The sequence below is a fragment of the Manis pentadactyla genome, chromosome 16 (genome assembly GCF_030020395.1).
Source record: "Manis pentadactyla isolate mManPen7 chromosome 16, mManPen7.hap1, whole genome shotgun sequence".
Classification (NCBI taxonomy): Eukaryota; Metazoa; Chordata; class Mammalia; order Pholidota; family Manidae; genus Manis; species Manis pentadactyla.
In genome coordinates, this window is record NC_080034.1 from 16,792,408 (window position 1) to 16,817,962 (window position 25,555).

A 25,555-nucleotide genomic window follows, 5' to 3' on the forward strand; every position below is an offset into this window, starting at 1 on the left:
GACCAAGTGGGATTCATTCCAGGGATGCAAGGATGGTACAACATTCGAAAGTCCATCAACATCATCCACCACATCAACAAAAAGAAAGACAAAAACCACATGATCATCTCCATAGATGCTGAAAGAGCATTTGACAAAGTTCAACATCCATTCATGTTAAAAACTCTCAGCAAAATGGGAATAGAGGGCAAGTACCTCAACATAATAAAGGCCATCTATGATAAACCCACAGCCAACATTATATTGAACAGTGAGAAGCTGAAAGCATTTCCTCTGAGATCGGGAACTAGACAGGGATGCCCACTCTCTCCACTGTTATTTAACATAGTACTGGAGGTCCTAGCCACGGCAATCAGACAAAATAAAGAAATACAAGGAATCCAGATTGGTAAAGAAGAAGTTAAACTGTCACTATTTGCAGATGACATGATACTGTACATAAAAAACCCTAAAGACTCCACCCCAAAACTACTAGAACTGATATCGGAATACAGCAAAGTTGCAGGATACAAAATCAACACACAGAAATCTGTGGCTTTCCTATATACTAACAATGAACCAACAGAAAGAGAAATCAGGAAAACAACTCCATTCACAATTGCATCAAAAAAAATAAAATACCTAGGAATAAACCTAACCAAAGAAGTGAAAGACTTATACTCTGAAAACTACAAGTCACTCTTAAGAGAAATTAAAGGGGACACTAACAGATGGAAACTCATCCCATGCTCGTGGCTAGGAAGAATTAATATCGTCAAAATGGCCATCCTGCCCAAAGCAATATACAGATTTGATGCAATCCCTATGAAACTACCAGCAACATTCTTCAATGAACTGGAACAAATAATTCAAAAATTCATATGGAAACACCAAAGACCCCGAATAGCCAAAGCAATCCTGAGAAAGAAGAATAAAGTAGGGGGGATCTCACTCCCCAACTTCAAGCTCTACTATAAAGCCATATTAATCAAGACAATTTGGTACTGGCACAAGAGCAGAGCCACAGACCAATGGAACAGACTAGAGAATCCAGACATTAACCCAGACATATATGGTCAATTAATATTTGATAAAGGAGCCATGGACATACAATGGCAAAATGACAGTCTCTTCAACAGGTGGTGCTGGCAAAACTGGACAGCTACATGTAGGAGAATGAAACTGGACCATTGTCTAACCCCATATACAAAAGTAAACTCAAAATGGATCAAAGACCTGAATGTAAGCCATGAAACCATTAAACTCTTGGAAGAAAACATAGGCAAAAACCTCTTAGACATAAACATGAGTGACCTCTTCTTGAACATATCTCCCCGGGCAAGGAAAACAACAGCAAAAATGAGTAAGTGGGACTATATTAAGCTGAAAAGCTTCTGTACAGCAAAAGACACCATCAATAGAACAAGAAGGATCCCTACAGTATGGGAGAATATATTTGAAAATGACACATCCGATAAAGGCTTGACGTCCAGAATATATAAGGAGCTCTCACGCCTCAACAAACAAAAAACAAATAACTCAATTAAAAAATGGGCAGAGGAACTGAACAGACAGTTCTCCAAAAAAGAAATACAGATGGCCAATAGACACATGAAAAGATGCTCCACATCGCTAATTATCAGAGAAATGCAAATTAAAACTACAATGAGGTATCACCTCACACCGGTGGGGATGGCTGCCATCCAGAGGACAAACAGCAACAAGTGTTGGCGAGGCTGTGGAGAAAGGGGAACCCTCCTACACTGCTGGTGGGAATGTAAGTTAGTTCAACCATTGTGGAAAGCAGTATGGAGGTACATCAAAATGCTCAAAACAGACTTACCATTTGATCCAGGAATTCCACTCCTAGGAATTTACCCTAAGAACGCAGCAATCAAGTTTGAGAAGGACAGATGCACCCCTATGTTTATTGCAGCACTATTTACAATAGCCAAGAATTGGAAGCAACCTAAATGTCCATCAATAGATGAATGGATAAAGAAGATGTGGTACATATACACAATGGAATACTACTCAGCCATAAGAAAAGGGCAAATCCAATCATTTGCAGCAACATGGATGGAGCTGGAGGGTATTATGCTCAGTGAAACAAGCCAAGCGGAGAAAGAGAAATACCAAATGATCTCACTTATCTGTGGAATATAAGAACAAAGGAAAAACTGAAGGAACAAAACAGCAGCAGAATCACAGAACTCAAGAATGGACTAACAGGTACCAAAGGGAAAGGGACTGGGGAGGATGGGTGGGTAGGGAGGGATAAGGGGGGGAGAAGTAGGGGGTTATTAAGATTAACATACATGGGGGGGTGGGAGAAAGGGGAGGGCTGTACAACACAGAGAAGGCAAGTAGTGATTCTACAACATTTTGCTATGCTGATGGACAGTGACTGTAAAGGGGTTTATAGGGGAGACCTGGTATAGGGGAGAGCCTAGTAAACATAATATTCATCATGTAAGTGTAGATTAGTGATAGCAAAAAAAAAAAAAAGGTAGTTCCTGTGTGGTAACCTCCAACGAGTTCTACACAAGGGTATAAAGGGCATATAAAAGTGTAGGCAAAGGGTCTGTTTGTGTTTATACAGAGGATCAAAGCCTAATTGGGCTACCCCGAAAATGAACTAAGATACGATATGAAAAAGAACTTCCAACATCTGCACTCTCTGGAAGACTCATGCCAGAAGATGATCATCAAAAAACCCCAACAAAGATCCACGCACTGCTACAGCTGTAGATGCACTCATCCCACCAGTTCCTGGACTTGCCATGGGAATGAGGAAGGAGATATCTAAGCTGGCCTGTGCATACAGTAAAACAACAAAATTGGACTGGATCTATACTGTTGGAACTCAACCAAGAATTTGGAGAAGTGCAAATTGTAGCGCTCCAAAGTCTTACAACTACAAACTATTTACTGTTAAAAGAACATATGGCATGTGAACAGTCCCCAGGAATGGGTTGTTTTAATTTGTCTGATTTCTCTCAGACTGTTCAAGTTCAGTTGGACAATATCCACCATGTCATAGATTAGTTTTCACAAATGCCTAAGGTGCCTAACTGGTTTTCTTGGTTTCACTGCAGATGGCTGGTAATTACAGATATGCTTTGGTTATGTAACTATACTCCTATTATGTTAATGTGTGTGTGCAATTTAAGTAGTAGCTTAAAACCTATACATGCTGAAGTTACTCTACAAGAAGATATATCAAAGAAATAATCAATCTTCCCATGTTTTCTTCCGCCTGCTACTTCTATAGCTTTTCTTCTTCCTTCCTAATTACAACCCTTAAATAGAATTCGTGCCTCATATCAAATTTACCGAGTATCATAATTCTTCCAAGTGGTAAAGATACCTCAAGACAAATGCTGGGCATAGAAGCCACAGGGCATAAATATGCAAAGAAGTAAAAAGCTAACTTTTTCAAACAATAAGGCTTCTCTCTCACTTACCAACTTCACATTTCCCTGTATGGCCCCGGAAGATGACTGGTTAGCCAGAGACGGGTAAGATTCCTCAAGGGAGGAACAACCTAAGACAGGCACAGTCGCAGGGGGGCCATCAGGTGAGAAATTGGGGATCAACAGAGGTGAGGCTTAGAACCTCACCCCCCCGTTCTGAGAGAAATCTTCTGCATACGTGGATGTTTTATTGCCCTTGTCTAGCTTGGATTAACACATAGTCTACAGGCACACACCTGATCATCTACATGTGCTCTCTTACAACACTAAACTATGTTTTCTACCTTTATCTTGTATCTACCTACCACTTCAGCATTTTATTAAAAATAATAATAATAAAGAGAGAAATGTGGTATCCACATATAAATCAAGTATAAAAACCAAATGAGTATTCATATTTGAACTGACTGTTTAGAGTTCATAATGCATGAGCAAAACCGAAAGTTTCTGTGATGACTGCCCTTGTACTGTTCACTATGTAACTTATTCATTATGTAAGAATTTGTTCTACATGTAAAAACTTGTTTGTTATGCCTCAGAAGATTGGAGACTGACAAAAATTAGGCTTGGGGTGGATTAATGATTGTGCATTGAGCATTGACTCCCCTATACAGAATTTTATTGTCATTAACAACCATTTGATCAATAAATATGAGAGATGCCCTCACAAAAAAAAAAAAAAAAAGGACAGACTTCCAATGGTAAAATAAATTAGTAACCGGGATGTAATGTATAGCATAAGGAATATAGTCAAGATATTGTAACAGCTTGGTAGGGTGATAGCTGGAACCTAGAATTATGTATATAAATGTTCTACCACTGTGTTGTACACTTGAAACTCATGTAATGTAATACTGTGTGTCAACTACCCTTCAATTAAAAATATTAAAAAAAAAAAAAAATGGTTCATATGCTTTGGCAAAGTTAATTCCCCTTTGAAAAATCTGTGCTACACAAATGATCACAAAATCAAGATAAAGGTTTACATGTGGCATTTTTCATACTACTGGGAAGAAATGGAAATTGTCTGAATGTCCCCCACAAAGGGATATAAGTACACTACACACAAGAACATATCACGCAGTCACTAAAAATTATGCTTTTGTGAAGCTTTTAGTAGAAAGAAAAAAAAGCCTTACAGTACTTCTTTTAAAATGAAAAGTATGGAAGTATGATTTCAGCGCTAGGTTTTACAACAGCACAGAAGGATGCATTACTTCTGAGAAGTGACGGGCTTTTCCTTTGCCTTTCCTGTATTTTCTAAGTGTGTTCTTTAAATGAGGTTATATGATTTTCTGTTTAGAAAATAATTCCTGCCTTTTTCCTCTACCCCCCACAACAATATGTGGAGATCTCAAAAATATGTCTTAGCCTTTCATTTAAGTAAATAACTTATTCCTTTGAGATCTCTCTGTAGTAAGTCACCTCTACAGATTTTAACTTAAACTCATCAATTAGCTCTACACACTTTTATTGAATTAAAAGAGCTTTTTATAGTACTCTAACATCAAGGGTAATAAAGTGCATTGTGTCAAGAACTTCAACTTAAATCACAGAATTAAAGCAAGAAAAGAGCTTTAAGTCTTTAATTACTGAATAGGGTTTTCATCACTTCAATATACTTTACCCAGTTTCGTGTCCTTGCATTTATGGAAGCACAACAAGACTGTGCCTTCCAATTACCTGAGGTGGTTAAGCAGAGGCTGAAGTCTCTCGTCGGACTGCACAGCAGGCAAGGACCGGGCTGTTAACTAAAAGCAGAGAAGAGAAAATAGAGTGAGTAAAATCAGCAAAGGCCAGACACTGAACACGTCTGAATATAAATGCAAAATGGGGACTCTGCGGGGAGCAAAAGGAGAGGGAATACTTAAAATGTAAAGACATTTTTCTCTTTTGTAAAATCAAGGAATTGTACAGAAAGCTGATACATGATATGATTAAAGCTAACTATACGGCCCTATGTTTTTTGTAGCACATGTCACTGAGCTTGGAAGAAAAAGGAGGCAAAGCAAAGAAAAGGAGGAGAGTATAAACAGCTGAGTTCATGAAAAAGACTCTCTTCATGAAAAATATTATCTTTGTAAATACAAATGGAAAAACTTCTAAATTCACAGTAACCAACTTTTTAGCACTGAATCCTGGGCTGATGAGGAAACTGGGAAGAAGGACCTTCGTTTACAGCTAAGCCACTATGAAACTAGTTACATGCAGTAGCCTCCCCCCCCACAAACAAACTGGTTACATGCAGTAGCCCCCCCCCCCACACACACAAACTGGTTACATGCAGTAGCCCCCCACACACACATACACACAAACTAGTTACATGCAGTAGCCCCCCCCCACACACACACACACAAACTGGTTACATGCAGTAGCCCCCCCCCACACTCACAAACTGGTTACATGTAGTAGCCCCCGCCCCCCCCACACACAAACTGGTTACATGCAGTAGCATACACGCACACATGCTTTCCTTCATTTTTCCTTCATTTTATTACCATATTACCAAGAGAAACTAAGAGTGTCTTTTAAACATACAAAAGCAATTCAAAGTATTTAATATTGGAAGATAATAAATTGATCTAACAAACAAAATATGAGTCCAAGCCTTAGTTTTAAATACTGTGTATCAAATTGACAGTATAGCATGGAAATGTGAACCTTTGACATACTCTACAGAATGTTACTTATATGTCTATGTATCTGTATTTTTTCCCTCTGTTCTTAAGAGAAAGCCCTATAATGCAAGAATTTGACCCAAAGAAATTTAAATCACTCATCCAAAGTAATTTAGCTAGCTTAAAGTAACCTTAAAACACCAAAACAAAAATAAAAGATTTCTTTCAGATTCTGTTATGTAAAAATACTTCTTGTATTCTACTAATAAATTATTTGACAAAATTCACAAAAGAGAACAAAGAAAAAGCAACAAACTGAAAGATATCCTTTGGTTTTATATAAATTATCATTCTCTTAAATTATTTCATGTTAATTAAACTTTTCTGAAAACAGAAAACAATTCATCAAGCCTAATTTTTAATATCATGCTATCACTTTTAAAACATCTAATAAATACATTCATGAAAAAAATGTTGGCCAAAATGCCATATATGAAGCCACTTTTATTAAATCATGCCTAATAATAAAAACAGAGAAACATTCCCAAATTTATGGAAGTCAACACAAATCAACAGTTATTGACTCATTTAAAATATTATAAAGTGAGATGATGAGTCTGTTATAATTTTAATACAACCATAAGACTCTCATTATCCCTAAGAAATGTTAAGTCTAGTATTTCATGACATATAAAATGTTGTAAGATATTGATGAAAGAAACTGCACAAGGCACAAACATGGCAAGCTATCCCGTGCTCAGACAGTAAGAATTAATATTGTCAAAATGGCCATACTGCCCAAAGAGATTTACAGGTTCGATGTAATCACCATCAAAATACCAATGGCATTTTTTAATGAGCTAGAGCAAATAATCCTAAAATTTGTATGAAACCACAAAGGGCCCTGAATAGACAAATAATCTTGAGAAAGAATGACACAGCTAGAGGGGTCACACTCCCTGATTTCAACCTATACTACAAAACTATCATAAACAGAACAGTATAGTACTGGCACAAATACCAATGGGACAGAATAGAGACTAGAAATCAACCCAAGCTTATATGGTCAATTAGCATATAGCAAAGGAGGCAAGAATATACAATGGGGCAAATATAGTCTCCTCAATAAATGGTGTTGGAAAAACTGGACAGCTACATGTAGAAGAATGAACCATATACAAAAATAAAGTTGAAATGGATTAAAGACCAAAATGTAGGAGCTGAAACTATAAAATTCCTTAAACACAGGCAGTAAACTCTTGGACGTGAGCCTTAGCAATTTTTTTCTGGACATGTCTCCACAAGCAAGGGAAACAAAAGCAAAAACAAGTGGGACTACAGCAAGCTAAAAAGCTTTGTACCTCAAAGGGATCCATCAACAAAATGAAAAGGCAACCTACTGAATGGGAGAATATATTTTCAAATACACATCTGACAAGCAGGTAGTATCCAAAATACATAAAGAACTCATACAACTTAATACCAAAGAAACAAATACTCTGATTTATAAATGGGTAGAGTACCTGAATAGACATTTTTCCAAAGAAGACATAGAGAAGGCCTACAGACACATGAAAAGATACTCACCATCACTAATCATTGGGAAAATCAAATCAGAATGACAGCAAGATATCATGTCACACCGGCCAGAATGACTAGTACTAAAACACAAGAAATAACAAGTGTTGGCTAGATGTGGAGAAAAGGGAACCCTTGTGCACTGTCCTGGGAATGTAAATTGGTGCAGCCACTATGGAAAACAGTATAGAGAGGTTCCTCAAAAAAATTAAAAATACAGCTAACATATGATCCATTATTCCACTTCTGGACATGTAGCCAAAGAAAATGAAAACACTAATTTGAAAATATTATATACCCCTATGTTTATTGCAGCATTATTTACAATAGCCAAGATAATGGAAGCAACCTAAGTATCCACTGATGAATGAATGGATAAAGAGGATGTGGCACACAGTACATACACACAATGGCATATTACTCAGCCATAAAAAGATGAAATCTTGTCATTCACAAGGACATGGATGGATGTAGAGGATATTATGCTAAGTGAAATAAGTGACACCAAGAAAGACAAATACCATATGATTTCACTTACATATGGAATCTAAAAAAGAAAAGAAAAACCCCAAAAATACAGAAACTGACTTAGAAATACAGCGAACAAACTGATGGCTGCCATAGAGAACAGGAGTGGGGAGCTGGGAGAAACAGGTGAACAGGATTAAGAGATACAAACTTCCTGTTATAAAATAAATAAGTTACAGGGATGAAAAGTACACAGTAGGGCATATAGTCAATAATATTACAATAACTTTGAGTGGTGACAGATGTTAACTACACTTATCCTGGTGAGCATTTCATAACGTATATAAAAGTTAAATCACTATAATGTAACTATAACCTGAAACTAATAATGTCAAGTTTAACTACACTTATCCTGGTGAGCATTTCATAACGTATATAAAAGTTAAATCACTATAATGTAACTATAACCTGAAACTAATAATGTCAACTGTACTTGAATCGAATTTTTCTTAATTTTAAAAAGAAACATTCTTTGTCATTTATATAACAATGCTGAAATTAAAGTGCTGTGTTAAGCAATTTTCAAGATGTTATTCCTCAGTAAATGGGTTGCAGTTTCTGGCAGAAAAGTTATTTTGAAAACAAGTCCTAAATATTTGTCTCAAAACACTGCCACCTCAAAAGGCCATAAAGTTTCAAGAACACTGAAATCCAAATAGCAGTTAGAAGATGTAGCCTGGTTCTCACCTCTTCAAGAGGAAGGCAAACAAAATATTTTCTTCTTAAGATTTTCTACCTAACTTGGATCATCGTGGAAAAAGGACTTTTAGAATTATGATCCTGGAGATAAGTACGTGGGTGTTTGTACATTATTTCATATACATTTATGTTTGAAACAGGTCAAGAGAGAAAGCAGGGAGGGCTCACTGATTTTCCAGCAGTGTGAGGAACGGCTTGGAGCAGGTGAGCCAGGGATCCGAGATGAACCCAATAATGGCAGAGACAGGAGGAAGAGAAAGGAAGGCATGAAGGTGAGGAATAGGAAGGAGCTATACGCTAGTTAACTGTATCCTAAAACAGAAGGAGAGGTTACAGAGAACATCCCGGCGGCTAGGTTGTTCTATTCATTGTAATACAGAGCCCATAGGAAGATGAGGTTGGGGAGAGAAAAGGAAATGATAACTTTTCATCATGCTGGCTCTAAAGTGATGTTTAATACCCAAGAGACAGCTGAATATATATGGATGTGTGCTAGGTGAGGATATGGAACTCAAGACTTAGATTTAGGTGTTATCAGTGAATAAACAACAGGTAGAGCCACGGACTGGCTAAAAACTCCCAAGGATTATGCATAAAGCAGGGATGCCCAGTTGTCACTCACTAGTAGGAGCTTATTGGGGAGCTACGTTGAGGGTTCATTTCAAGCCACATCTGGGGAAGAGAACAGGACTGATTCCCACCGTGTGTGCTAGACATGCAATAGGAGATTGGAGACGTCTGCCAAGTGTGTGTCATCCTCAAGAGGACTAAGATAATAAGAGAAATAAGGAAGTCTGTCAACAGACTTCAAAGTTTTGTAACACTGATTCTAAGCAATTACAGATTAGAGAGAGAAAACAACCAACAGCTCCGGTAACTCTTTTGTTGCACACCTGGAACAAATTAATTTCACTTTGTGGGAAAAAAGTGTCCTACAGAAAAAGTGCTCCACCCCTAGGTGTGAAGCTGACTTGTTGAACCGTCAGCCAGTTGCTATTTTAAAGCAGAATTTTTTTAACGGCCCTGTGGAAAGAAAAAAAGTGTCATGATTTTCCTCTTCAAATGATAGGCATGAGGGAAGGGAACGCGAATAACCAAGGAGGTAACTACATAAGTAAATATGGTAAATGGTTCTTAAAAGAGTCAACAGACGTTTGTAAAACAAAGGTGACTCAGGAAGTTGAAAGTGAAGAACTAGAGAATGGCTTCATTTTAAAATAATAAATCCCTTCTCTCTGAACTATACTCGCCCAACACTGGCTAAATTAAAACACATAAAAATGACAGGAAAACAATGCTCACTTGGAAAATATTGCTCAATTTTGTTCTCTGGTGTTTTTACCCTCTACCGCTCACTTCAGCTTCCTTACAAAACTCAAGAGGAATGACAATATGCCGTAATATTCAAGTTGCACCTTAAAAGAAAATCCAAGATGGGTAATCAGCACAAGTTACACCCTTCTTCTCATATAATCCTGTTCTACTTACAGAAGCAGAATAGTACTCTTTCAGTAACATTAGGGCAGTGGATTTATGTATATTTACAAATGACAAAGAGGCCAACTATAGGTGTTCTTTATTCTGGTTTGTTTTTTTTCATTTTTTGATTTTTAACAGATGCTAATTTTTTAGAGCAGTTTTAGGTTTACAGCAAAACTGAGAGGAAGGTACAGAGACTTCCTACATACGCTCTGTCCCACACATCATAGCCTCTCTCCCAGTCATCAACACTCCCCACAATAGTACGTTTATTATAGTTGATGAATCTACACTGACATATCATTACCACGCAAAGTCCATAGCTTACATTAGGGTTCACTGTGGGTGGTGTACATTCTGTGGATTTGGACAAATGCATGATGACATGTACATGCCACTGTAGTGGTGTACAGAATAATTTCACTGCCCAAAAAATCCTCCACCTATTCATCCTTTCTTCCCACTAATTTCTGGCAACCACTGAACTTTTTACTGTCTCCAGAGTTTTGCATTTTCTAGAACATATAGTCAGAATCATACAGCCTACAGGATTCAGATTGGCTTCTTTCATTTAGTGATATGCATTTAAGGTTCCTCCATATCTTTTCATTGTTTGATAGCTCTTTTTTTTAGCATTTCATCATCTGGATATACCACCATTTATCCATTCACCACTGAAAGGATATCTTTTGGCAATTAAGAATAAAGCTGCTATGAAGATCCATGTGCAGGATTTTCTGTGGACATAAGTTTCCACTAGGTAGGTGTCTTTTGAAAATGAAAAACATATAGGGTATGTTTTCCAAAATGTCTTTACATTCTCCTTATTTTATAAAGACTTGAGATGGCTCCTACTATACCTTATAACTTCCCAAGACTACCAACTCAAAATCTAGAATACGAACACTTCCATAAATTAAAGATATACAGATTATGCTTATGCATATATTCTAAGAGACAACACAATTTATAGGTCAAGAAAATAATTTCTGAAACCAAAAAGTAACTATTTATTTAAACAGGACCTCATGAAGAGATACAGCTCTAGCGAGAACAGGTCGTTCAACAAAATTTTCACTTTTATTACTGGGACCAGGCAGATGTCAAGTAAAATTAACTTTTACAAGCAGCTGTTCTTTTAACTTCATTTATTTTAACAACGGAAAATCCTGTGTGTTTCTGAACTACATTTTTTTGTAATAGCAACAATCCCAATTACAAATCCCAGACTGTGAGATTCCACATTAAATTCCCCCTTGTTCCTGGAACCTAATTTGTTCCCCAATTTCATGCTCTCTCTCGGCTGGCTGAGATGCCGTTCGTCACTGATCCTAACAGTCTAGATGCCCACAGCACTTTCTGGTTTTCACTGGGCTCTCAGACACATTATCTCTTTTGATCTTCACAGCAGAGGTGGTTTTATCAGCACGATGCTTCTTCACATGGAAATTTCTCTATCAGCTGGCCACAAACATGATTTTCAATATGTAGGCTTTAAAAATCAACCAACAACCTTGTCAAGCAAAACGCATAGATTTCATTTGAGCTCTAAACATGCCCAAGTAATTTAATTTCCAAAGAATATTAAACAGTGCAAAGTTAACAAGATATTTCCAGTTCAGGGGTCTGGATGATATGAAGAACTGAGAGTAAACCTGGGAATAGTGCAAGTAGACATCCCAGTGCTGATTTTCGGATCATGAAACCCACGGTGTGAAAAGCAGCTTGTTATTCAAAGGCTAACCTAAGCACCTTTCTAGTGCTCTACATCATTTAGAAATGTAAAACAATTGCTTGAGCAAGGAAAAAGGGGTATTAAGAGATATGCAGTGATAAATGCACATGGATCACTGAATTTTCTTCCTTAGATTTTCTTCCATAAAATCATTTTACTTCTAGAATACCCTAATAATCTTGGTTCAAAATTCTTAAGCTACTAGAGCAAGCAATTTCACAATTAAACTTCTCATAAGTAAAACAAAGATCTGGCAAGTGGGATTCAACATGTTTTGTTTTTCATGCTGAAACCCAAGAGATAGAAGTGTCAACCTTTGGTCTGTCCTCTTAAAGGAGTGTTCTTGTGAGGCAGGCAGAACAGCAGCAGCACACAGAACCCCTCATATTTTTACTACATGCAGGGCATTCTAGTAGGAGTTCAATATAGACTCTATTCCTCACAATAGCCCCAAAAGTGATATTATCCCAGAGGTACCCCGGAACTTCACAAACTGTTCAACCAAAGGTATCTGGAACATCCAAGAAGAGTGAACAGGTGATCTTTATGCAATAAGCACCAAATTCTTTTTGTCTCATGTACTTAAAAATTTATCCAAAATTTGCATTTGATTCTAGAACATGTCCTTCCTGGTTTTATTATAAAAATGTTTATTTTGTCATTGAGTAAAACATGATTATTTTTCTCTAGATACTTTATTCCCTAAGATATCTAGTCCCGTGTATTTGGCCATCCTATAGCTGAAGAAAATTTTACCACAGTTTTACTCCTTATAACCCCCCTGAAAGGAAGTATCTGGTGATACATTTGAAATTGTGGAATTGGCTGAGATGATTCTGAGTCTGGCCAGATTTCAGTTTCATTTCATTTCATGTGACTACCATGACTAAGATAGAACTGACATCTGTTTCAGCCATAAATCTTTATATGCAACGACTAAAAATCATTTAAATTCCTGTTTCAGTCATTGAATAAATTTGTGCAGCAATATGAAGTCCCAAAGTTTCTTATATATTATCCTATTTTCATTCATTTTTTTCTCCCAAAACATCTATACCATATTTACCTAAATTTACATTTAGCGATTTCCTATTTAATGTAAGAAACCTACTTATCTGAACTTCTCAGAACTAAACTGTTCCTTTACTGTTTCCGTAACCATGAATCTTGAGCAAAATCTTATTATATGGAAGTTTCTCATAAAGCTTCCTAAATATGCACATAAATTCTACTATGTGCACTGAAGTTGCCACCTGTATCTATAGGCTTCTATTAAATGTTTAAAACACTGCAGACAGAGTAGTGGCTTTCCTAGTGCATGGTGTTTATCTTCTTTAAGTAGTATCAGCCAAGATTTCTTCAACTTCCTGCTGATGATCTTCCTGTTATAAATGTCAGATATCAGCTGCACATTAAGCTGGCAATGCTATCTGTTCTAAATATTATGAGACAGTGTACCACTTCTAACGGTGGGAGCTTCAAATTAAACATGTGTTCTGCCACGTACATTCTTAAATTTATTTATTGAATAACCTGAAATTAATGTCAAAGGGCCTGTAATTATATTTAATTACTCTAGTGAAGAGACACACAAAAGATATGTATGTGTAAGTACATACTTTGATTTTTCTACAAGAATTCTTCTCCCCTTCATTTGGACTTTTATTAACACTTGGAAGTGAAGACAGAGCAATGGGGAGTGGAGCGAAGGGGACAGACAGGATTTTTATTAAAGCCTCTGTGACAGTGATCTGTTATGTGACAAAACAGAGCCCTTGGGAATGCACTTGAAGAACTGGAGGGCCCTAGGTGATTAAAAACTACGATCAATAAGGATAAACAGAGACTTCCATTTCCCTCTGCAGCTGACTTGAAACCGCTGATCCAAATGTAAAATTCAAGGATGGGGGCCCCAGATGGTTAACATACCTCTAATGTTTAACAGCTGCTGCAAAAGTATTCATTCGCTTATGATTTCAGCTACTTTCCTTGCCTCTGTGACTTAATTTTCCCTGCTGTCTCATAGCACCTTGATTCCTTCCTTTGTAGATGTAGAAAATGATTTGGGTTAAGCGAAAAACAGCCCAGTTCGCCTCTACACCTCACTCACAGGTTATTTCTCTAACCTGAAATAATCAGAAGTTGCACTATTTTGGGGTTCAGTCAATCTAGTTGAAATTTAAGCTGTTTTTCCTCTATTTGTGAGGTAGTCCTACAGTTTTCCTTCAAAAATAAAGATTTTATATAATTTTATTCTTCTAAGGAGTTTCTATATTTAAGCACTTTTTAAAGAAGCTTCTTAAAATATTTGACCAGCTTTCAATTATGCATGTAGAAGCATGTTTTGCCTACTAAAACTGCAGTCTTGTGATAGTCATTAAAAGCTTCTGATACCTATTTAAAACAAACCAGAGCAGGAAAAATAACTAACTTCTATCAGTAGGACATAAAAATCAGTAACAACAATTCATTATGAAAAGGAAACAGAGAAGTATAATAATGTCCTTACTGTGATAGGGACATTTAAACAATCTTCACCACAGCATTCTAACATCAGATAAAATGCAGTTTCAAAAAGGTTTTAATTCATGATAAACTTGAGACAAACTTGTTAATATGACTGAAGAAGTACAAAGGAAAATTAAATAAATGTACTTTGAAACGTTTCAACAAATGCAGCAGGGTTCCCGAAATCCCCTTTTCTTGCTTCCTTTTTTTTAATTTTCAAAATTAGGAATTATCACAAATAGTAAGCTGGATCACTGATGTCTTATTTCTAAGCTAAAAAAAGTAGCAAAAAAAAAGGAACAATAGAGGTTTTTTCTTACTCCTTATTTCCTTTCAGGTTATGACCTTTTAAAGTTGGAGACAAGTACTAGATTCTACGGTAAAGAAGAGAAACTGTTTGGAGAACTGAAAGAATCCTAACCTGCTTGCTAGGCTGGAGGTTTTTTAAAAAATTAGTACGTAGCTATTATAACTGCCAACTGTTCTGACTGGCCAAAATTACGATCTGTCATTTTAGAGTGACTAAACGGACCTTAGCTCAAAGTTGCCTGCAAGCCATCTAGAGTGTGGAGTCTAGACGGGTACGATGTACTGTGAAGTGCACCTACCCCACCTGGCTCGAAGCACCAAGGCATGAAATCAAGAGAGGGGATAAAGTAAGCAAGCTTAAAGACACATTTACTAAGAGCAATTGTTTAGTGTATCATATTTGTAAAACAACCCTTTGGTATAAGAATAGCTAAGTTGAGACTTTTAAAAGACCTTGACATACATTTGACTGATTGCCTTCCAATGACATTATTTCATACTTTCTGGCACAATTAGGCTGATAGTGTTTGATGGATAACCAGACAAGCAAAGGATAACTATGAGCAACAGCCATCCTTTATATCTGACATCTCCATGTTTTATTACATATCTTAGGAAAAGGGAAGGGGAACAAAAACCCATAGGCAATGTTAGTTCCAAAAGATCTCACAACACACAGAAAGACCCAAATCAGTATTCCCGTAAAGCAGCAAATCTTTAAATAAAAATGCATACTGTTGCAACTAATGAATCATCAACAGTTATAAAACTGGGGAGAGGGAGATATCTGCACCTTGCTTCTTAAAGTTTGCTCTTTCTGATAAAATGTTTTGAATGAATGGCCACAAGATCCCCTGGACTAAGCACACTACATCAAATGCAAAGCTTGTTTTTTTCCTGTCCTTCCATTTGGCATGACTCATATTTCCCCTCAGTCTGTTCATTTAAATCAAATGTAAATGCCAGCATGAAGTAAAATCAGTCCTACTAAGATGTTTCAACAGTGTTGGAATCTGAATTATAAAACAGCTAACAGAATTTTAAAGTCAACTACTGGAAAACACATACATTTGTCCTAAATCTCCAGAGTTTAAAAAAAAAAAGTGACATTAATATTACCTAAAAATATTCAGCAGACTTTTATCATTAAAGAAACATCATAACAAATGAATGACCAACCAAGGACTTAAAAGAACTGAGTATTTGCAACAGTAGACTGTGACTTTTCACCAATATTCTAGCTGGAAGCCAAAGAAATAATTTTTGGTCCCTAAGTCAGAAAAGAACAGAGATGCCACTCATTGATATGAGCAGCAGCAAATCTGGAAGGAATGTCAGAGGTTCAATTTTGTCCATGTTAAGTTTGAACTGCCTATTAGACATCTAGGTAGAAAAATCTGTACTTAAGAAATAAAACTGTCAGTCTCAGAATTCTGTAGATTTACGTTTTAACATAATTTTTACCCTGAAAACTAGAGTAATTAAATTAATGTCTTGCAGCTCCTTTTCATGATTAGCTACAATTAATGGATATAAGCATCACTTGCTACAGGGCCACCCAGTTCTTAAGATACCTTAATACAACTGAAGTCTTACAAGAAGCTCTTAAGCTATCCAACAATTCTCAGAATATTGAACCATTATTTGCTTTAGGGATGCAGTGACAATATGGTAGCTACTAGCCAAGTGGTACTGAGTTCTTGAAATGTGATTAACCCAGAATGAGATAAGCTGTAAAATACACACCAAATTATGAAGACTTAGTAGGGAGAAAGAATGTAAAATATCTCATTAAAATTTTTTATACTGATACATGTTAAAACAGTATTTTGCACCTATTGGTTAAATAAAATATAGTAAAGTTAATTTGATCCTTCTAAAACTTTTTAATGTGGATACCAGAATTTTTTAAAATTATATTTCTACTGGACAGGGGATTTCTAAAGCAAATATGAATATGACTTCTGTCTGGTACTTAAGCAATAACATGCTATTAGAACCAGAAAATCATCCATTTTATATCTAAGGCTGCAAAAACATTTCTAAAAAGTACATGCCCCTATATGAGATTAAATAGACCAAAAAAAAAAAAAAAAAGAAGAGAGAGAGTGGGGGGAGAGAGATGCATCTCTTTAATGAAAATGATAGCAACTTTACAGAAATATTTACACAAAATCATAAAATTATATATTATGATCAGCTAACCTAAATCTTTTTCAAACAGCAAGGCTATACAGAAAACACGTCCCTCATTACATTGAGAAATACTTTATCAAATTTTATATGGATTAAGAAATTTATTTCCCAAGTTTTAAATTACCCAGACCTCATCTCTGCAGAATTACTGAGAAACTCAGGGATGAAGAGCTAACTCAGTCAGATTTATGTTAATTTGTGGATAATCTTTTCTCCAAAAGTTTTTAGATTCCTTTGGCTATGACAGTCTTAAATTTCACTAGTCTACCAAGATGTGCTTTTTCTTATGTTCAGGTTTTCTTATCTTTCCTCTTTAATATATTCTATTAGCCCTTTAAATCTGAAGTCTTTGTTCTTTCTTAATTCTGAGTAATTTACCATCATTATTTCTCTGAGTATTTTCCTCTCCTCTAAAATCTTTTCTCCCTTCTGGAAATCCTATTATCTAAATGACTCTACTACCTCTCTCCTCCATATTTCTTAGCCATCTTGATATTTTCTTTTCTTTTATTAAGGTGTCATTGATATACAATCTTATGAAAGTATCACATGAGCAACACTGTAGTTACTACATTCACCCACATTATCGAGTCCTCCTCTAAACCCCACTGGCAGCATAGTAAGATGCTATAGTCACTACTTATCTTCTCTGTGCTGTACTTCCTTTCCCGTGATCCCCCTACATTATGTGTGTCATTCATAATGCCCCTTAATCCCCTTCTCCCTCCCTCCCCACCCGTCCTCCCCCACCCCTCCCCTTTGGTAACCGCTAGTCCCTTCTTGGGTTCTATGAGTCTGCTGCTGTTTTATTCTTTCAGTTTTGCTTTGTTGTTATACTCCACAAATGAGTGAAATCATTTGGTACTTGCTTTTCTCCGCCTGGCTTATTTCACCGAGCATAATACCCTCTAGCTCCATCCATGTTGTTGCAAATGGTAGGATCTGTTTTCTTCTTATTGCTGAATAATATTCCATTATGCATATGTACCACATCTTCTATATCCATTCATCTACTGATGTTGATATTTTATATGTTTTTCCTCTGCCTTCAGAATTCCTCAACATGATCTTCAAGTTCATTAATCATTTTTCACTTGTATTCAACTGATTTGTCTGATTCAAGTGTTTTTACAACTACTAATTTGTCATATCTAATACTTCTACTTTGTTCTTTTTATGACTAGTTCCTTCCTAATGTTTCATACTGCTGTTCTCCTTTATTGCTGAATATATTCATTATGTTTATTTTAAATTACTGATCCCTCTGTTCTTATAATTCTACTTCAAGAGGTATATACTATTCAGTCTTTTTATGCTAATAATGGCTGTACTCTTCATGTGTCTAATTATTTTGGCTATGAGGTCATATTCACCAAGGTAATGAGCTAGCAGGTACGTGTGTGTGTGTAAAATGGCCAAAACAAAAGTCCCAGTATCATCTCTCCTACTGAATTCAAGAAAGATGGAAGTGATGAGCCACAGGCATCAAATAACCACTCGTGACCACGTCTGTTTGCCACCTACCAACTGGAAGGAATCAGCTTTAAACTCAGAGCAGCCGCACCGGGAAGAGGCAGCCTCCTAAAGCACAATCTGCAAGCTGCAGAACGAGGGCCCTGCGTTCGCTGGTCGGTTCGGACCGGTTTTCATCAGCACCTCACCCCAGCAGGGCCTTCGTGCGGCCCTAACGGGACCCTACTGACACCAATTTCTGTAGCGGAGGGGCAAGCAATTACGCGTCAAGGCACCTGGAGAAAGTCAGGTCAAAAACAAAACTTAAAAGGAAAAATCTTAAAACAATGTATCTTCTCCTGATTCCTCAGGCCTCAGGCTTAACCAGGTACACACAGCACCTCGGCCCCCCCTGGAGCTTTTCACAGCTACCCTCAGAGCCATGCTTCCTCTCACCTCTGTGTCCTCCGCGGTCACTGCTGGGGAAAGGAGCCAACAGCCCGCAGTGACTATCCTGACAGAATCCCATACAACCGGGCAAAGGAATAAGCTCCCAATGCTATAGTTTAGGAAATTGGTAAAATATTAGAAACTAAGGAATAATTAATTGATAGTGCTGACTGTAAATAAACTTAATACTGTTGAAGCAACACAAACACACACACACTTAAAGGTGCAAACCTCTTATACAATCGACAGACTGATACCAACAATTAAGAATCATCCTTTTACAAAAAGCCAAACCCCCTTAAAACTAGACCTAACCATGAGACCTTTCCGTTTCAACATGTGTGCTGCTGGCCGCCGCTCGCACAGCTGCGGGAGAACGTGGCTTGGGCCTGATACTCCCTTAAAAAGAGAGAAGGCGCTCTCACAGCCTGCGCTGGTCAGATCTCTTCGGGAGTATCTTTCTCTGTTCCAGGTTTGACGAGTACTTCTTTGTTCTGTGTCAGGTGGCACCTGGCCAACCCCACTGCCCTCTCCAGGCAGGGAGGGAGGGGGCCCTGCACTGCAGCAAAGGGGTGAGGACAGGCTGCTCCCTCCTCAGCCGGGCGAGACCTGCTGGCCACAGGGGACCTACAGTGACCCCTCAAGCTCACTGTGCTCTGCCTCCTCTCCATGTGAGTAAAGGGCTATTCCATCCAGTGTCTGTGTGAGTCGTTATCTTTTTTGGTAACCTGTACACCTGCAAACCATGGAGTGAGTTGACATCCTGGGACTGTCGCTCCTGGTGGCAGGCGCTGTCATGCCCTTTGCTATCTTTCACAAAGTGGGATTCCACCCCTGGAAGTGGTAACAGGTGTCACTTGCTCAGCAAGTACAGAAACATTCTCAGAATCACAGAGTTTTCAGTGAAATTCCAAGTGACTGTTTAACTTACATTACACTTTTTAACTGAACAGTTTCTACTGTTAAAAAGGTACAGCTTTGATGGGCATAGAAGCCACAGGGCATAAATCTGCAAAGAAGTAAAAAGCTAACCTTTTCAAAGAATATTTCTTCTCTCTCACTTACCAACTTTACATTTCCCTGTATGGCCCCGGAAGATGACTGGTTAGCCAGAGACAGGTAAGATTCCTCAAGGGAGGAACAACCTAAGACAGGCACAGTTGCAGTGGGGCCATCAGGTGAGAAATTGGGGATCAACAGAGGTGAGGCTTAGAACCTCACACCCCCTGTTTTGAGAGAAATCTTCTGCATCTGTGGATGTTTTGTTGCCCTTGTCTAGCTTGGATTAATACTTAGTCTATAGGCACACACCTGATTATCTACATTTGCCCTCTTACAGCACTAAATTAGGTTTTCTACCTTCATCTTGCATCTACCTACCACTTCAGCATTTTATTAAAAATAATAATAATAATAATAATAATAATAGTAATAATAATGGAGAAATGTGGGATTCACATATAAATCAAGTATAAAAATCAAACGAATAATCATATTTGACCTGATTGTTTATAGTTCATGATGCGTGATCAAAACCGAAAGTTTCTGTGATGACTGCCCTTGCACTGTTCACCATGTAAGAACTTATTCACTATGTGAGAACTTGTTCACCATGTAAGAACTTGTTCGTTATGCTTCAGAAGATTGGAGACTGTTGAGAATTAGGCTTGGGGTTGACTAATGATTGTGCATTGAGTCCCCTATACAGAACTTTATTGTTGTTAACAACCATTTGATCAATAAATATGAGCTGCCCTCTCGAAAAAAATAAATAAATAAATACTGAGAATTATAGGCAAATAGGGACTTTTCAAATGTATGTCTTCCTCAGCATTAGTACAAGAATGTTATTCTGTTAAAAAAAAAATAGCAGCAGAATCCAAGAATGGACTAATATTTACCAAAGTGTAAGGGACTGGTGATGGTGGGTGGGAAGGGAGGGATAAGAGCATTAAGGGGCATTATGATTAGCACACATAATATAGGTGGGGTCTGAGGAAGGAAATACAGCACAAAGAAGACAAGCAGTGACTCTATATTACCTTGTTATGCGGATGGACAGTGAATGTAATGGGGTATGTGGTGGGGACTTGATAATGGGGGGAATCTAGTAACCAGAATGTCGCTCATATGATTGTATATCAATGGCAACTTAATAAAAAAGAAAAGAGAGAAAAAAAATTTTAAAGGTACAGCTTTGAAACCCCACTGTATAAACCAGAGCTTCCTGAGGACCACCGCTCCTGATTCATATAACATTGCAGCTGAGGGAGCGATCCTGGGAAATCACACCTACCAGGATTCCAACCACCACATCCTTACTGACCATTTGTTCTAGCAGGATTCTCCTTTCCAACCACTTACAATACAAAATCAATACTGGGTGTGCTCTGTCTATAGCACTTACATACTTGGATTTTAATATACGCAAGACTGAAAAAGGAAGTGAGAAATCAGGTGAAAGAATACAGTAATGAATGACAACCTGACCTTTAAGTCAGATGTGCCTGGATTCAAACCCCAGCCCCTACTAGCTCTGTGACCTTAAAGTAAGCATTTAATTTCTTAGTGCCGTAATTTCCTCATCTGTAAAATGAGGGGACTGATTCTTATATTAAATGGCTCCTGTAATAATTAAAAATAATAAATGAAAGAGACTTACACATGAATAAATGAAAGGACACAATATGCCTTTACGTATTTATTCAGCAAGCAAGCTCCCAACTGCTTGCTAGTGCTAATCGCAATGAAACACAATCACCATTACTATTATTTCTATTATTTCAAATAAACTCACTGAACTTTCCTCAGGATATGTTTACCCTTGAGGCAATTACCCTATGGGTACATCTGTTGATTCTCAAATTATTTCAATTCTCAGTGGATCCAATCTATTTCCAAAAAAAATTCAAACTATTACTAAATGGTTGTTAGTAAAATGTCACCTCCACAAATTAGTGAATGTATTGTGTTTGCTTCCTATTATTTCTAAATATAGTGGTTGTAGGACCATAAAAATGACTTTAGGTTCCAAATTTCATTGATCAAATAAACTCAGCATCAAACATGATATACATAGCTACATTTTTACCATATTATCTCAAAAGTAGACCATTCCTCAAAAAGCAACACATATGCACACATTCATATAAACAAATACACATCCAGACACCTTCAAACACACATCAGTTGCCTCTTTTATGTTGGTTTCCACTCTCCTGTCCATCTTTACGATATAAATATTTCATGGAAGTGAGTGGACTTGAAGACACTGATTTAAAACAAAGTTGAGTGCTTGTTCCAATTAAAATTTAATATTAAACAAGCTTATTAGAAGACACTTCTTTGTTGTAACGCTCTGGGGGAATTGTTAGAACTTGACTAGTCTTTTGAATTGTTTTTCTGACACAGCAATGACACTAAAATGTGAAGAGTTAAATAAGAATCACCAAAAATAAATATTAGATGCATTTGCCACTCAGCACACAAGTTGTTCTTAACTGTTTAATTTTTGGAATATGAATAAAATCTTTACGTTTCACACTGGAAGAAATCAAATATAAATTCTCTGTGGGGTCAGGGGGGTGGGGGGGTAGAGATACGGCTCCAGTAACTTTTATATATTTGTTTACTCAATTTTGACCCATTTTTCCCCAGACATCCATCTCACCAAATCAAGCTGTTTCACAATAAATACAGTCAATACTGATCATGTTTCCAAGATCTCATTTCTGATGCCTAGATTTGCTGTTTAATGTAAATTATGATTGGTTGTGAGGATAATACAAATGCTGGGGAAGCTGACATGTTGTAAATACCGGACGTATCAGGAACATGTCCATGTGTCCCGTGTCCTCTTAAAGCTGAATAATATGCCCCTGCTCAGGCAAGGTCTCGATTCTCTTCTTTCCCTGGATCGTACGTAAGAACAGGAGGCTTCAGATACCTGCCCCCCCTTAGCCTTTCTGTCTGCCTTACCTTACACACCTCCAGCCTACAGTCCACTTCCTCACTCCAGGGATCCTGCTAAAATACAAACTCTCTGCTATTCCCTTAAGTAAATCTTTAAAGTGCCTCCTCGCTGCCTTTAAGATGCGATCCCAATCCTCTGCGGTTCTGTCTCCTCTTCAGTCCCTTCGCCCACCCAGCCCTTCCTCCCCTTCAGGCTCTATGCTCCAGCCGTTCTGAAGCGCAGCTCTCCCCACCCCACCGGTTCAGCGGTTCCATGCCTCTGCGCTCGGAGCTCCAGTTCTTCCACACACTACATGCCCCTCTCTGGCAAACATCTACGCATCTTTTCCATTCCTTAACAGCCTTCTAGAACATTTCCTATCTGTTGCATGCCGAACCCTAACAGCTGATGACTGTCTCCTTGCCATCCCTACAACACACGCTTCTTTGCTGCTTTGCACACATCTGTTCGCTTGTGTCTCTCCCTCTCCTGGACCATAAGCTCCTTTAGGGCAGAGGCCAGGGCTTATTCACCTCTGCTCTATAAAGTGCAGCACAGAGTTTTAACTCAACAGGACTCTGTCAAATAAATGAATTAATCTTTGCATGTAAGAAAGATGCCCTATAACATGGTAAGCTCTCATTAAATGTCTACTGTATAAACAAATGAATAAAATTCTCTAGTCATTGGTAATAATATGTGGACCACTGTAGATACTCAAATTTCCTGTAACCTAAGAGTTTTCAAAATACAGATATAAATTTTTTTTTCCTATCTCTTACTCTGCCTTCGAGAACTAAAATGAAAAGAACAAGAAAACACAGGACTATAGTCATCAGCCCTTTCTATGGACCAATCCCACTCAGACTGAATGCTAACAGTTAACAAACATCCGAGTTACTAATTTATATGACCTGAATCTGCCCACCCATATTAGGCAGAACTCTTAGGGGCAAGGGCACAAAACTTCAACCAACAAAGAAGGAAACAGCAGTTAAAAGGAGTCCAGGGTGGAATAGCCAGGATCCACAGGAGAGTTCAGAGAACAGGGGATGGCAGGGCCTTACAGAACAGAGCCAGGTACTCTGCCCAGCAGCTCAGTTTGAGGCAAGATGTCCTAGACTAACTACTATGGCCAGAAGGATGTGAAATTATGATTTCCTAGTCTATGTCACCTGCACATGGAATGTGGACCTCCACTGCGGATATTTATCCCTATACTAACCACTGCTTATACCTAACCCACTACTCAAGATATTTCCAAAATACCAGCTCCATGTAACTTGTCTTCACAATTCAATTAGAAAAGCATTCATCCATTCAATATTTATTTGAGGACCTCCTCCCTGACAGTAACTGTTCTAAAAGGACATAAACATGAAATAGGCAAAATCCCTGCCCTCTAGAGGCAGAAACAGTAAATGAACACAAATTCTAATGTCAGATACAATATATTTAGGTGCTATAATGAAAACATGGTGGGGAGAGGGGGTAAAGAAGAAGGTATGGGAGACCAAGGCTATTTCAGACAGGAAATTTTTCTCTTAAAAGATGGCACTTCACAGTTACCCCAACCTTTAGCAACTACCCCTTGATCACTCAGCAGCCATCAACACTGAGGCAAAACCTTCCACCAGCAAAAGGATCATAACTCGCTGAAAACTCACATGAGGGTTGGCATTTTTAGCAATAAGGTTATTTTTAGCTGAAAAAAAAAGAAGAAGATGGCATTTGAGGACACCTGAATAGAGTGAGGACTCCAACTATGTAAATTCCTGGGAGAAAAACATTCTAGATGAGGGAAAACAAATGCTAAGGACCCGAAGTGCAAGTGTTCAAGGGACCACAGACAACTAGAAAAGAAGTGGCCCAACGGGAAGGAAGACCAAACGCAGAGGCTGTGAAACAGAAGAGTGTTTTTGAGCTGGAGAGGAGTGAGGAAACAGTAGCTTTAAAAAGTGAAACTGAACAGACAGGTTAGGAGTTGGAATTTTTTTATTCCAAGAGTGACAAGAAATCACACTTCTTCTCATTTCAAACAAAGTTTTCAGTTGATACTTCTATCTACACCTTCTTATTCTAGGGGAAAAGAGGCACCTATAACAGGTAATGACGGCATAATCCCTACCATTCTTTTTTTACTTTCTGGATGCCCTTGTAAAAATACTATCATGCATCAGGTTTCAAGCTCTGCTATAAAAAGATTTTGTGCATCATCCAAGTGAAAAACATGAATTTTAATTTTCCATGTTCTAAACTTTCTAAATCTATAAAGCTCAAAACAAGGTCAAAACAGTATTTGTAAACAAGTAGAATGAAGTAAATTTTACCTATTTATAGTAACCAACAATCATGAGATCAAGTATTTGAAACAGCAAAAGGTACTATTAAAGCAAGGAATAAAAAAAAGGACACAAAAAAACATACGCAAAAATCTCTTGGACATAAACATGAGTGACTTCTTCATGAACATATCTCCCCGGGCAAGGGAAACAAAAGCAAAAATGAACAAGTGGGACTATATCAACCTGAAAACAACAAAGGACACCATCAATAGAACAAAAAGGCATCCTACAGTATGGGAGAATATATTCAT

The 25,555-nt window shown here is 37.6% G+C and overlaps 1 protein-coding gene across 4 annotated transcripts in view; it reads right to left on the reverse strand.

The window, feature by feature from the left end:
- The window catches only part of PRIM2 (DNA primase subunit 2), a 343,351-nt gene that overhangs the window by 127,878 nt on the left and 189,918 nt on the right, over positions 1-25,555 (reverse strand). For all 4 annotated transcript variants that reach the window (XM_057493690.1, XM_036916298.2, XM_036916299.2 and 1 more), the window contains one exon: positions 5,139-5,206. In XM_057493690.1, coding sequence (XP_057349673.1) covers positions 5,139-5,206 — 68 coding nt within the window. The remainder of the gene's footprint in view (positions 1-5,138; positions 5,207-25,555) is intronic.